Source organism: Rhinolophus ferrumequinum, chromosome 9, assembly GCF_004115265.2.
Source record: "Rhinolophus ferrumequinum isolate MPI-CBG mRhiFer1 chromosome 9, mRhiFer1_v1.p, whole genome shotgun sequence".
NCBI classification, from domain to species: domain Eukaryota; kingdom Metazoa; phylum Chordata; class Mammalia; order Chiroptera; family Rhinolophidae; genus Rhinolophus; species Rhinolophus ferrumequinum.
In genome coordinates this window covers 91,742,417-91,756,490 of record NC_046292.1, presented here as the reverse complement: position 1 = coordinate 91,756,490, position 14,074 = coordinate 91,742,417, and the positions used below count along the sequence as shown (strand labels likewise).

Sequence of the window (14,074 nt, the reverse complement as noted above, 5' to 3'; positions counted from 1 at the left end):
AGCTGAAGGAGTTCATCGCCACCGAATAATATTGTAATAACTAGGTATGGTGCCAGATAGGTACTAGATCTATCAGGATGATAGATGGGAAAGGGGTTGGGGGCAGGGTGAAAAAGGTGAAGGTATTAAGAAATACAATTGGTAGCTAATACAGTATGGGGAATATAACCAACAATATTGTAAAGATCATGTAAGGTGCTAGATGGGCACTGGACTTATCAGGGGGATCACTTCATAGACTGTATCCAATGTGCTAGACACCCGAAGCTGAAGTAGATTAATATGGAATGTCAACTATAACTAAATATATAGGTATATATAGGCACGGGACGTGGAGTACAACATAGGGAAGATAGTCAACGGTATTGTAACAGCTATACAAGATGTCAGAGGGGTGGTAGCTTGGGGGGTGCATTGCCACTTTATGAGGGGTTTAAATGTCTAACTATTGCATTGCTTTGTACCTGAAACTAATAAAAATAAAATAACAGAGGAATAGAAACTCCATGTTCTTGCAAATAATTTCTCAGAGATAACAGTTGGACAATCCTTATTTTCCACTTCTTGTCTGTCCTCCTCATTTCCTTAATTATAGTTCATTTCCTGGAAGGGAAACCCACAACTTGCCTATTTTTTTTTCAATTCTGATACGCTGTGTTGTAGTTGTTACCAAGTCATTCAACATAGATTTTTAATATGTTCCCTGGCTTCTCTGTATTTTGTGCAAAATGGGTACAAAAGTATGTTGTGGGCTTACCTGCTAACAGTGATGCTAGGAAGGCACTTGAAATAAGAATGCAGTTTCCTAAGAAGCTTTCCTGTTGTCCATGTTCCTTTTCCCCGATGAAGACAAGGTCGGGGCACAGGTCTAGGGTCCGAGGCAAAGTAACAAACCCGCCCTTCACTAATGCTCAGTCATGAACGGGCCGAGGTGCCCTCTACAGAATCTGTGTGCCTCGGCTTGTCGGCATCAAGCACGTGGCATCCTGCCACTCCTTTGTCAATAAGCCCCCGAGAGCCCCCAGAGCTAGCTCCTCTGGACTATTTTCCATGGATTGTCTCACCTAATTTGTACAACAACCTTGGGAAACAGGTACGCCTAGTATCCCCATTAATGTGAAGAAACTAGGTCTTACAGAGGCCCAGTGACTCGGCCAAGGCCACAGAACCAACAGGTGGCAGAGGAGGAACAGGACACAGGCCACCCAGCACCAGACGGAGCCCGAGGATTCCTCTCCCCGCCAGCTCAACTACTTCACCCACCTCCCTTGCACGGAGCTGGCTGGGGCATAAAGGAGAGTTACCCTTTGCACTTCAACAATATATGGAACTAAATATATAAAGTTTTAAAGGGTGATTTTCTATAAAACCTGACAATTCTTAGTTTTCCTCATCATGAAATGATACCTATAGTCTATAAGGAATTAGTGTTAGATCCATTCTCTTTATGTTCTCCTTAATGTTTAATCTTGAGTAAAATTTAAGAAACAAGCGACATTAAAAACTGTAACTTTAAATAGAGTCTCTTCTTAATGACAACCGGACCAGTGATGAAGCACTTCTTCACTTTTTCACGTTGAACAGTTCATTCAAAACATGATCAGACACGTGGATTTCAGCCACCACATCAGATGACCAGGCCCCACAGCTTTAGGAACCCAATGTATGAGGTCAGACAAGGCATGACTAATCACGCAACACATGCCCTTGCTTTTTTGCTTTAAGGTTGGCCAAGCTTTTTGTACCTTTCCTTTGCTTTTTTGACTGAAAGGGAGCAAACAAACTTTAATTTCAAGGGAAGAAAGATATCTTGTGATTAAAGGATCTCATTTGAACCTTTGTTTGCAGTGGTTCTCAAACTGCGGCACCCAGGACAGCGGCATCAGCAGCAACAGCAGCCAAGGGGGCTAGTTCCGAAGGCAGACTGCAGGCCTCTGCATCTTCATGGGCTCTGGGGCATGCAGGCTGAGAAGCTGCTGAGTTAGATGTCTGTGCTCATCCAAACTGCTGGCGATGGCCCTGACGATTCAGGTGTGGACAGGTGTGGCCCCTCTTATCCTACCTACTGCATGCAATTTACTAACCCTGCTACTTTGTTTATGGTCCTGAGCAACCAGGGACTGAATGCTGGCTGATAATTCTAGAAATTTTGCAATGCAGCTTCTTTGAAATATCACTCTCACATTTACTCTGCTGTAAGCACAGAAAGACAAGGCCTGTGCCGCCATCAGAGTCCTCTTAATAGCTTATCCTCCAATTATATCAATCTCTTAAACTGAACACAGAAGCCTATTAAAATTGAATACAATGTGGATAAACACCCTTTCACTCCCCCATTCTTACAAAACTCACATTTCCCTGTGCTATGAGGAGGAATGTTTCTGGTTATGCTTTGCAGTTCTGCACCTTCCATCTGTATTGTCTGCAGTATTTGCTTCTATCTATGTATGGATCTCTCTCCTAAACCTCTCTTCTCTTGCCAATCACTGTTTCAGTGATTCATTCCTCCCATTACTTGTGACCTGCCAAGTGGGCCTTCTATTGTCTATCGTTATCAAAATCAAATCTGCTCTTAAAATTTCAAATGCCAAAAAAAACAAACACATTTGTAGTTCACCCCTGGCACTCCTAGGTTCTCATTACATTTACTTCTAAGTCTCCCATCCATTTAGGAACGGTACTACCTGTCTTCTGAAGTCTGTAACTCCTTCCCGGGCTGCCTAGATGGAGCTCTGTCTCTCCCTGCATGTCTGCTTCCCATCCTCTCCCAGCAGCGTCCTGATGACTACGAATGTTTACATCTACCACATCCAGACCAACCCCGCCCTAGTGCTAGCCCCCACGTCATCTACCCCCAGGTCATCGCTAGCCCCCACGTCATCTAGCCCCTACGTCATATCTAGCCCCTACGTCATCTTCACGTCATCTAGCCCCTACGTCATCTCTCGCCCCACGTCATCTAGCCCCACGTCATCGCTAGCCCCACGTCATCTAGCCCCACGTCATCTAGCCCCACGTCATCTCTAGCCCCACATCTCACGTCATCGCTAGCCCCACGTCATCTAGCCCCTACGTCATCTCTAGCCCCCACATCCTAGCCCCCACGTCATCGCTAGCCCCCGTCATCTAGCCCCTACGTCATCTCTAGCCCCCACGTCATCTAGCCCCCACGTCATCGCTAGCCCCCGTCATCTAGCCCCTACGTCATCTCTAGCCCCCACTCATCTAGCCCCCACGTCATCGCTAGCCCCCGTCATCTAGCCCCGTCATCGTCATCATCTAGCCCCCACGTCATCGCTAGCCCCCACGTCATCTAGCCCCCCACGTCTAGCCCCCACGTCATCGCTTGCCCCCACGTCATCTAGCCCCAGGTCATCGCTTGCCCCCACGTCATCTAGCCCCTATGTCATCTAGCCCCCACGTCATCTAGCCCCCACGTCATCGCTAGCCACCACGTCATCACGGAGACCTCACACTGCCTTCCCTTTCCTCTGGTCTAGCCACAGAGGCTGCTTCTTTCCACCATCCTCATCTCAAGTCTCAGTCCCCAACACCCACCTTGAAGGAAATCTTGACACCCAAGCGGTTCAAGCATTCCTTCTGATACACCACCTCTCTCTTCCAAAACCACAGTGACTGCAAGGGGGGTCAGGGCACCCCACCCCAAGGTATGGCACCTTGACATGCTGACTATTTGAAGGTGAAGGAATCTGAGAAAATGGCAGAAGCAGGAAGGCCACTTTGACCTTCCTCCTGCCACTCTCCCCTCAAGCTGCCATAAAACCCTCATGTGAGAGGTGCTCTCCCTATATATGCTCACAGGAAAGGACCACCCTTATCTCCAAAAACAAGGGAACACCAAGAAGAATCGGAAGCAACAGACCTTCCATAGTTTCCCCCAGTTTACTACACTGACCTCATACTCCTTGACCTATCGTTTTTCTCCACGACTATCCACTCTCCATCAAACCTAACATAAAAATACTCAGGCTTACCTGTTTCTTTGGATCTTCATTTCCTCATGAAAGCTCCCCGTCATGTAAAACTCACATTAAAAAAATTTGTATGCTTTTCAGTTTAATTTTCAGACCCAGCCAGGGACCCTAAGAGGATCGAGGAAACTTTTTCATCCTCTACATTAAACTGACAAAGACAGATTTATGGGAGAAACTTCTGCTGTCTTCTCAAACTCCTTCAGCTTAAAATATTTACTGTGCCATATTTGGGGGTAGTGCGTCCTGAACCCCATCAACTATTACTCGGTTAGCTCCTTCTCTTGGTTTACTCAATACACAGCCAAATCACTAACTGCTCTCCAGCCACCAAGACCTCTTAGCCAGTCCCAACATCTGAAACAAAGGTTTGCCTCTCTGCCAAACCTTTCGTTTTAGATTTATTACAACATTATGTTAATCTAGCCTGAATAAAAAACAGTCTGTACCGCAAACCAACTCTTCTGCATTATATATAATCTGCTCTAAAATCCACTGCTCTTGGAATATGTATTTATTGTTCAATTATTGTAGGAATACATGCATATGAACATCTGTGTACATGCATAATACATTCATAATTATATTGTCTTATTTTGACTTTATTGAAAGATACAGAACTAGCTATTAGATAAGGGTACAGAAGGTGCTAAACATATCTGCTATTACTTCTTAAAGTCTAAAAGTCAAAGCTCTCTGAAAAGATTATGAGTTACAATAAGAAAATTAGTTTCCTTTTCTTCAAATCCTGTTGGTGTTTCCATGCCAAATCCCTTGCTGTTGTTTATCCATTTGCCCGCAGTGCACATTTTTTAAACAATGCACCTCCAACTGGGATAAACAGAGAATCCAAAATTATTAATCTAAACACTCCCCTATCAGCCCAGAGCATAAGGGTCTCCGTGCATTACATGAATCTATATAGATGTACATACTGAAAACTGTTCTTTATGAAAGAAGTACACACCAAAGATGTACACATCAAGCTACATCACATTTAAGGAAAGCAGAACATTTTGAAGGAGTAGATGGAGGAGGAGAAAAAGAAGACAACAATGGTAGTGATGACAGCAGCAAACCTGTAAAATATATATCTGCCTATTAGAAAGCAAAATCTGTAAGTGTAAATTTTTCATTTAAGCTTGCCAAAGATCAACTTAGTTTTTATTGCTCTGTGCAATTTCCAAATTAAGTGACTTCACTGTGAGAGGGACTTTTTTATGTAACACATTACATCATAAATTAACCCTAATAATGTTATAGCTTTGAGCATATACAAGTTGCCGCTTTATCTGAGAATGTGGGAAGCGTGCAAAGCAGTTACACACCGAGGATCGGGGGAAGCCACCCGGGCTCGGCAGCAGATAAACAGTACAATGAGCTGGCATGGTGACAAGCCAAGAGGCACATTCTTCCCTGATTTTGATTTGTTATCGGAGTTTCAGTGGAAAACACACACAGGAGGACGGCAGCAGAGGAAGCTGGAGGCCACTGGGTCCGAGTGATTCCACCAGCCTGCGCTTGCTCACTGGGTCACTCACCTCATAGCCCTTCTCCAGCAGGAACTCGGCCAAGTATGAGCCATCCTAGGAAGAGAATGGACAAACGTCAGACCCATCATGACTAACCAAGAAGGCAACCAAGACTCAGAGTTTGGAGAAAAGCATTTAAGAGGCTATATGAACATAAATTAAGGATTACGGCAAACAAAACAAAAGTAATACAGATGATGATGGTAAACACGGTTCACTGTCCACTTTCACAGACATTGTTTCATTTGTGCACCACAGAAGCACGGTAAGAGTGTGGTCACTGTCATATTCACAGAGAAGGAAACTGAAACCCAGGCAGTGAATAGGGGGCAACAGAGATGACAGGATGCTTCAGAATCAGATGGACATAGGTTTAGGTTTTGCCACTTACTAGCTGTGTAAAATATGCAAAATACATGAGACAAAGCAGAAGGCCTTGGTACTGTAGGAGCACAAAATAAAACTCCGACCGAGACTGGGGTCTGTAGAAAAGGCACACAGGGGACAGGGCAAGACAGTGGCTGTGGGACTTGGGAGAGGGCGGGGTGGGTGTGAGGAGGCAGGGGCCCAGAGTGCTGACACTGCTGAGAAGGCACCACGCGGAGAAGGGAGAAGGCGCCTTCAGGCAGGGGTGGGGGTCGGGAGTGGGGGATGTGGCCTCTAACCCAGGGAGTCTGGAAAGGCACTAAAGAAAGGGTTTTAAGTTCGGAGTCAGGATGGGGGTGGTGGACATGGTCAGATTTATATTATTAACATTAAATATCCTGTGCCCATGCACACGAACTCTAAATAAAAGGAGGGTGTTCACCTTTTATAAAGTAAGTACTTCATTTGTACGCATCTTAAATCATTCTGTTAATCTCTACATTCAGAAGAAGCTGTCTAACTAAACACAGATTTGCAACTGGTTTTTCATAATTCTTTAAAAAATTTCTAGGTAAGGGGGTTCCATTTAAACTGTTTCATGTGCCACTTTTAGGGACAGGAAGTATGGCAGTCATCTAATTAAACTATTAAGAAGACAAAAAGTGGGAAACCACCATTCTAAAGGTTCTATAAAAAGTCACCAGCCTTGCTCAGAAAATGAATTGCAGGCATTTTACAAGTAAACATGTAAGTGGACATCCAGGTAGGTCCCCTAAAGCCCATCCAGACTTAAACATAAAAATGGGAGGCTCCAATTACTAGAAATTTGCATATGCAAAACATAGTTGGGAATATTTGGGTTTTCTTTAGTTATCACCGCTTCAAAAAGCTTAAAATATCCCTTTGAGCTTCGAAAGTTCCTACCAGATATACCAGGAAAAAGACAAATGAAGAAGGACTTATTATTATATTATCCTTACTTGCCTTAAGGCTGGAAGTGGAGATACCTCCGGGTCCTGAAAATGAGGGGACTTCCAAGATAGTGTTCACGACATTAATGCCGAAGGCATACAGAAATTCAGGTAGGGAGACAAGGCAAGATGTATACAAGGGACACATTTTGTGATTCGCTAAAACCTCCAGCAGATTTTCTTCTGACTTCTTGACATAAATATTCTGATTTATAGAGTCATGTGAAGAGAAAAGGTTTGACATATTCCTTTTCCTTTCAATCTTATGATATACACAATTGCATAATTTTTGCATGTCCAATATGCAAACTAAATCACATAAGAGGGGTAAATAATTCAGACCAGGACAAGCCAGGTCACTACATGACCATTGGGAACGTGACAATAGTCACTAGTCTTATAAATCATTCAGTGAGAAAACAGCTTAATAGAAAAAGCATTTACAATAAGAAAAATAATTTTACAGTAAGTTGGAAAGCCCTAAAAAGAATGTTTTGTTTTGTTTTCCTTGTTGGTGTTGTCATTTTGAATCAGGCAATACTATACTTTTCATGTTTTATCATTTCTCTTGGAATAAAAAGTTAAAATGCTTTATGTTTTATCATGGTTGTATAGAAAGTTGTTAGGTTTTTTTGTTTTGTTTTGTTTTTTAAAGGCAGAGGTAAAAGTGCTAGAGAGAGCTGTGATTATTTGGAAAGCTGATGTAAAACAGACCTGACCGGGACCGAACCCTGTCAATAAGGTCTTGTTCTTCTCACCCAGGCTGCCTCTCAAACTTTCCAACCACACTGGAACATTCTGAACCAGCAGTGGCATTCACTTCCTCCTCACTTCCTTGCCAGGTCTCTCAAGTGATAGGGCCTGGCCTGCACAATGAGTGGGAAATGGAGCAGAGCGAGGCCTCCTGGTCGCTGGCCCAGGGAGCCCAGCTGGCCTCCCTTCGTCCTCTCCCCAGGTCCCTGAGGGGACTCTGTGGGGGACATAGGATCTCAGCGGGCAGGCGTCCACCACACACAGTGGGATTGTTGTTTCTCTGCCGCCTCTAGAAGAACAGGGCTGTTGGAGAAAGCTTAAAACAGACAGATGACTGAAACGTCATGGCAGCTAAGAATCTGCAACCAACATTGAATTCTGACACTTAACTCATCAGAAATCAAGGAACTAATGCACTAAATTTCCAACTCATTTGCAAGGAACACAATTAATCTGACACAAATTCCAGCCTGGGTTCAATCCTGTTACCGAAAACTTTTTAATTGGAGAAATAATGTCCCAATTGTGACTCTTAAATTTAATTTTGCACGTAGTTATTAAGAGTATCCATTTCACAGTAAATGCTATAGAGTTTTAAGTAATCACCATGGCTTTAACATTTTCAAGACACTCAGCCCAGAAGGCAAGCAGCCATTTGGCACCTGAGGTAACCGAGGTCCGTGGAGGATAGCCAGCCTGCCTAGTATCACACCACCAGAGGTGGAGCCAGGACTAGAATTCACGCCTACCATTATTCTGACCTAGGAAACAAGCCCCCTCCCTCCCTCCTTCCTCAACCTGGGATCTACCAAAGCATGTCAAAACCCAGCAAAATCATGAAAGGCCGTAAGTGGATTCATTTTTAAACCACATTGATTTAATCATTTTTCCATTACAGGGTGTTTGCATGGATTAGACAGCATTTCTAGTTTTAACCAGGTGACCCAAACCCAGAGATGTCACATAATTTTAGAAGACCGCAGAGTTGAGGAGGGGGCCAGGAGCCAGCATGTGAGGGCCCCCCAGTCTCATGTGGGCCTGTGCACAGCTTAGGAAGCTGGATAGCAGTGTTTGGAGGTGGCCTCGGATTTGTGGTGGATGGATGGTAGGGCCAGAGGGCAGGGCCACTGCCCAGGGTCCCAAGGAGCCTGTACTTGGGACACTCTTTCTTCACCTTTCACAGAGTACTCAGAAATGTTCCAGATAAACAGCCATACAAGTTAAGAGTGATTCCAGAAATAAACTGAATTACACCTTGGCTGTAATATGAAAACTACCTAAAATTTCCCATCTATAAAAAGCTGAAGGAAGCACAGAAAGTTTGCCCCAATCGCAATGGCACTTATCGACCCTCATATCCACCCGATGTCCAAACATATACATGTCAGGCAGTCTGCCTTCCTGCAAAGAAGAGAACTAGCATTTCTCTTCTCTCTTCAAAAATGGAGGCACTTACAGCCCCGAAGGACAAATGAACAGGATACCTTCTTATATGCAATTTGAGAACTCGCTCCCTGTATGAACTGAATCCTACTGTATGTTTCTGCCTCAGTACCTTTTGGCAGCTTCTTTGAACAGAATAAGATAAGTAGTACTGGGCTAAAGAAATCATGCCACTAATAGAATGAATTTCTTTGTTTAGACCGTCTCAAGTACCAGGAAATAGAATACTTTTTCTTTAAGAGAAAGCACTAATTTACACCGCCTTTTCTGCTCTTTAACTCTGTGTATTACTCGAAATTACTCTAAAAGTATTCTAAAATAAGCATTTTTTCAGCTAATCGCAATTACAGTATAAAAGTAATCAATGTCTCCAATAAGAGAGATATGAATACCTCAATAATTAACAGAGGACAGTGTTTTGAATTAGAATGAAAACTTCCAATGGGAAGATTAGCCCGTGCAGTTTGAAGAACCCAAAGGCAGGATATATTTGAAAAGTATTTCAACCTGACTCATGTTTGTAACACAAATCACTGGATAAAATTTCTGTCAGACTGACAGAATTCAAAAGACTACAGGGATTAATTAAGTCAACTCTCTCGGTTTATAGATCAGGAAATTGAGATTCAAAACAGTTACATGTTTAGTGTACTCACAGAAAGCAGCACAACCTGTACAAAAAAAAAAAAAAAAACCCACGGGTCTCCGGGCTCCCCAACCTCAGATTTTTTCCATCAAAACATACAGTGAAAAGATCAAAAATGAAGAGATTGGATTAATGTCTACTGTTGAGAAGCATGTAAAACACACCAATGCATTAGCAGAGTGAAGAACAAGAATAAGCCAACAGTTAGCAGTAGAGTGGTAACAGACGGATTGACTAGTAGACAAGAAATAAGGACACCATCAATATATAAAGCATATAAATAACTCCCATCTCCTAAAGTCTTTAAAGTTGAAAACTATTTCCCCATAAAGGCTGCAGTAGCCTAAGTACTGACTTTCACTTGCTTTGATTTATCTCCTGGTTGAGAGGAGCACGGTAATCCAGAAATGTGATCAACAAACTCTAAACAATAAAGAACTGATTGTGCTCAGCAGCTAACATACACCTGCTGTAATCACCCCTTCCCTCCAACTACCTGCTAGAGCAAGAGCCCTTCAAGCAGGTGCTTAGTGGGTGCAGCACACTTTACACACATACATCAACAAGTGACAGTGGCTCTGCTGCCAAACACCAGAGCTTTTCGGAAACCGCGATGAGCTGGAAGGTTAAAAGCAGTATTTCAGAAAGAGGCCGGATACCCCCCAGTCATCCTACATATTGGTCTACCATTACCTTGAATTCTTGCCCCTAAACATGCTCAATTTCAAAAGATCCTAATGGTCAGTCTTATGTCCACAGTAAATTTTTAAAGAAGATTTGCATGTGAAAAAATATCATAGAGAATTTTAGAAAACATTGTTTCCCAATTTCATAGGTTAAAAAATTATGTTTTTCTTTTCAGTTTTAGCTTAGTATTGGCACTGATGAGATTTTTTTGTGTTTGTGACCATTTCTTCTGGGAATTATTTATTCTTATCACTAATATTTTTTATGCATTTTTCTACAGGCTGTATTTTGCCAATTGATTTGTTCTTATAAATACCTAGAACATATATTAAATTGACTAATTTTTATCTCCAATAAAAGACACTCAAAAAATATTTTGATACAGGTTAGCAGATTTTCAGTGATAGAACTCCCATAATAACCTGGTTTAAAATGCACATTCAAATAAATAAATAAAATGCACATTCCCTTCAAATTGCAAATGATCATTATTAACTCTTAGTTTAATGAGCAAGGAAAAAGGCAAACAGCACAATTTGAGCTCCAGGTATTATTTACACAACCAAGCATTTGTAATATTAATTTCCACATAGTAAAATAAACTTCTATTGTTTGGGCAAATGCTGTAAGAAAATGGGATTAAAGGCTAAAATAAGAGATAAAAAGGAAATAGTTGTTAATAAGGTATAGAGAGGTAACTTTTAATTGCATGATAAGAAGAAAGAAAACACACACAGATAGTCCAAACAGTCCCAAAGATGTTTTAAAAGCCTCAAAAGCAAATCCAAAGGCATTTATTAAGAGCTTACATTTGTGCTGGGTATACGTAACACGGAAATACATATCCACATGAATAAAAATATGCCCAAAGAATACTGTGTCCCACCGATTTTCTTTCCTTTTTTAAATGTAAACTCCTTTAGTTTGAACCTCCTGTGTTTTTCTCTCTTCCACTCTCCCATTCTTAACACTCATGCTGAAGTTTTTATCCTTCAGAAGAAAAAAAAGTCTTAATATGACTTACTACAAACGATGGTGATAATAGCAATGGAAAGTACTTATACAGCACTGAGGACATGGCAGGCAGGCTCTGAGCACCCATACAGCACTGAGGACATGGCAGGCAGGCTCTGAGCACCCATACAGCACTGAGGACATGGCAGGCAGGCTCTGAGCACCCATACAGCACTGAGGACATGGCAGGCAGGCTCTGAGCACCCATACAGCACTGAGGACATGGCAGGCAGGCTCTGAGCGCCCATACAGCACTGAGGACATGGCAGGCAGGCTCTGAGCGCCCATACAGCACTGAGAAGATGGCCGGCAGGCTCTAAATGCTTTACATTCGTTAACTTTCAAATCTTCACCCTATGTAGTCAGCACTATTTTACAAATGAGCAAACTGAGGAGAACTGAGACCAAGTAACTGCCCAGGATCTCAGTGAGTAGCCAGAGTAAGGATATGAACTATACATATTTGTAATGAATTATTTATATGGCAATTCACTTCACTAACGGGATCAGTCACTCCATAATGATGGGCCTACAGATGTTTTAACATAAAATTTGGTCTCTATAGAATTTACTAAGATTAATAATAAATGAGTCTTAATTTATTAAGATTTATTTATTTATTAAGATAATTTATATATTAATCCCAGATTAGTGAATATCAAACGTTCACTTGGGTCATAGGTGTTACAGAATAGAGGTCAGGAAGGAAATAGGAGATTTAGTCCCTGCCCTATTGCTCTGAGAAATATCTGGGAAGCCAGGCATTTCCTGGCCTAGATAGGATTATGCTTCAACCCGGCTAGGGCCTTCCCCGTTTCACAAGCATCAGCAAACCCACAGGGGACAGGAGGAGACTATTAACCAGGTAACCTGCACAGCTAATCAAAACGTTCTGCTATCAGGGAACAGCAGTAGACGCATGAGTCATGGACCAAGGGTGGCAAGGCTGTGTGCATGAAAGGAAAACTGGGAAATATAACCATATCGACCTCTTCTACACTGGATGGCACAATGCCCTGGAGAAATAAACCACCACCCTCGAGCATGAAATCAAGGTGGGAAAAAACAAAGGAAATACAAGAAGCATACCTTGTGAAAATCCTTTGAAAGATCTGCCTAACTGGCCAGTTCAGTGCTGGTGTGAATAACTCCTTTCAAGTTTAGAACACTATACTAAGTGAAAGTTTTTAAATTCAGGGTTACAAATACATTGACAAAGATGTATGCAGATCTATAAGGAAGTAAATGAATTACTGTAAACTTCATGCTTAAAAATAATTTCTTGGCTCCACCAAAAAACTATCAAACTGATAAATGAATTCAGTGAAGTAGCAGGATATAAAATTAATATTCAGAAATCAGTTACAAAAGAACAAATAAACAAATGGCACTATAGCAAACTAAAGAGTTTTTGCACAGCAAAAGAAACCATGAACAAAACGAAAATATAAGCTACTGAATAGAAAAAGACATTTGCCAATGATACATAAGATGAGGGATTAATATCCAAAATTTATTTAAAAACTCATACAACTCAACACCAAAAAAAACAAACAATCTGATTAAAACGTGGGAAGAGGACCTAAATAAACATTTCTCCAAAGACGACATACAGATGGCCATACACATATGAAAAGATGCTCAATGTCACTAATCATCAGAGAAATGTAAATTAAAACCACCCTAAGGTACCACCTCATTCCTGTCAGAATGGCCATCATCAATAAATCAACAAGCAACAGGCGCTAGTGAGGATGTGGAGAAAAGGGAACCACCGTGCACTCTTGGTGGGATTGCAAATTGGTGTAGCCACTGTGGAAGACAGTATGGAGGCTCCTCCAAATATTAAAACTAGGACTACCTTAAGACCTAGCAATTCCACTTCTGGGTTTTTATCCAACGAAATCCAAAAATACTAATTTGAAAAGACACACATACCCCTATGTTCATTGCAGCATTATTTACAATAGCCAAGATATGGAAGCAACCTAAGTATCCATCAATAGACGAATGGATAAAGAAAAAGTGGCACATGTATACAATGAAATATTACTCAGTCATAAAAAAGAATGAAATCATGCATTTGGGACAACATGGATGGACCTAGAGGTTATTATGCTAAGTGAAGTAAGTCAGACAGAGAAAGACAAATATCATATGATTTCATTATATGTGGATCTAAAAAGCAAAACAAACAACCAAAATAGGAACAAATTCATAAGTACAGAGAACATTTTGATGGTTGCCAGAAGGAAGAGGGTTTGGGGGAATGGTTGAAAAGGGGGAAGGGATTAAGAAGTACACATTGCCAGTTATAAAAACAGTCATGGGGATGTAAAGTACAGCATGGGGACTATAGTCAATGATATTGTATTAATAATAACCATGCATGGTGCCGGGTTGATACCAGACTTATCGGGGGGTATATATAAATGTCTAATCACTATGTTGTATACCTGAAACTATTATAATATTGTATGTTACCTATAATTGAAAAATTTTAAAAATTTTGATTTCTTTGTAGTAAATATGTATGTGCATATATAAATTAAAATTCTACAAATTTTGAAAATAGAATTCCTCTCTCTTTCCTTTTCCCTCGTTATCTCTCAAAATGACAGTCCATACAATTGAAGGCTGTTTCTTTGCAAAGTACAAGCTTATGTAGTC

General features: G+C 41.4%; 1 protein-coding gene across 1 annotated transcript in view; it reads right to left on the bottom strand.

Annotated features, from left to right (window-relative positions):
- GMDS (GDP-mannose 4,6-dehydratase) overlaps positions 1–14,074 on the bottom strand; it is a 659,903-nt gene that overhangs the window by 536,761 nt on the left and 109,068 nt on the right. The window contains 1 exon segment of the mRNA XM_033115015.1: positions 5,534–5,578. Coding sequence (XP_032970906.1) covers positions 5,534–5,578 — 45 coding nt within the window.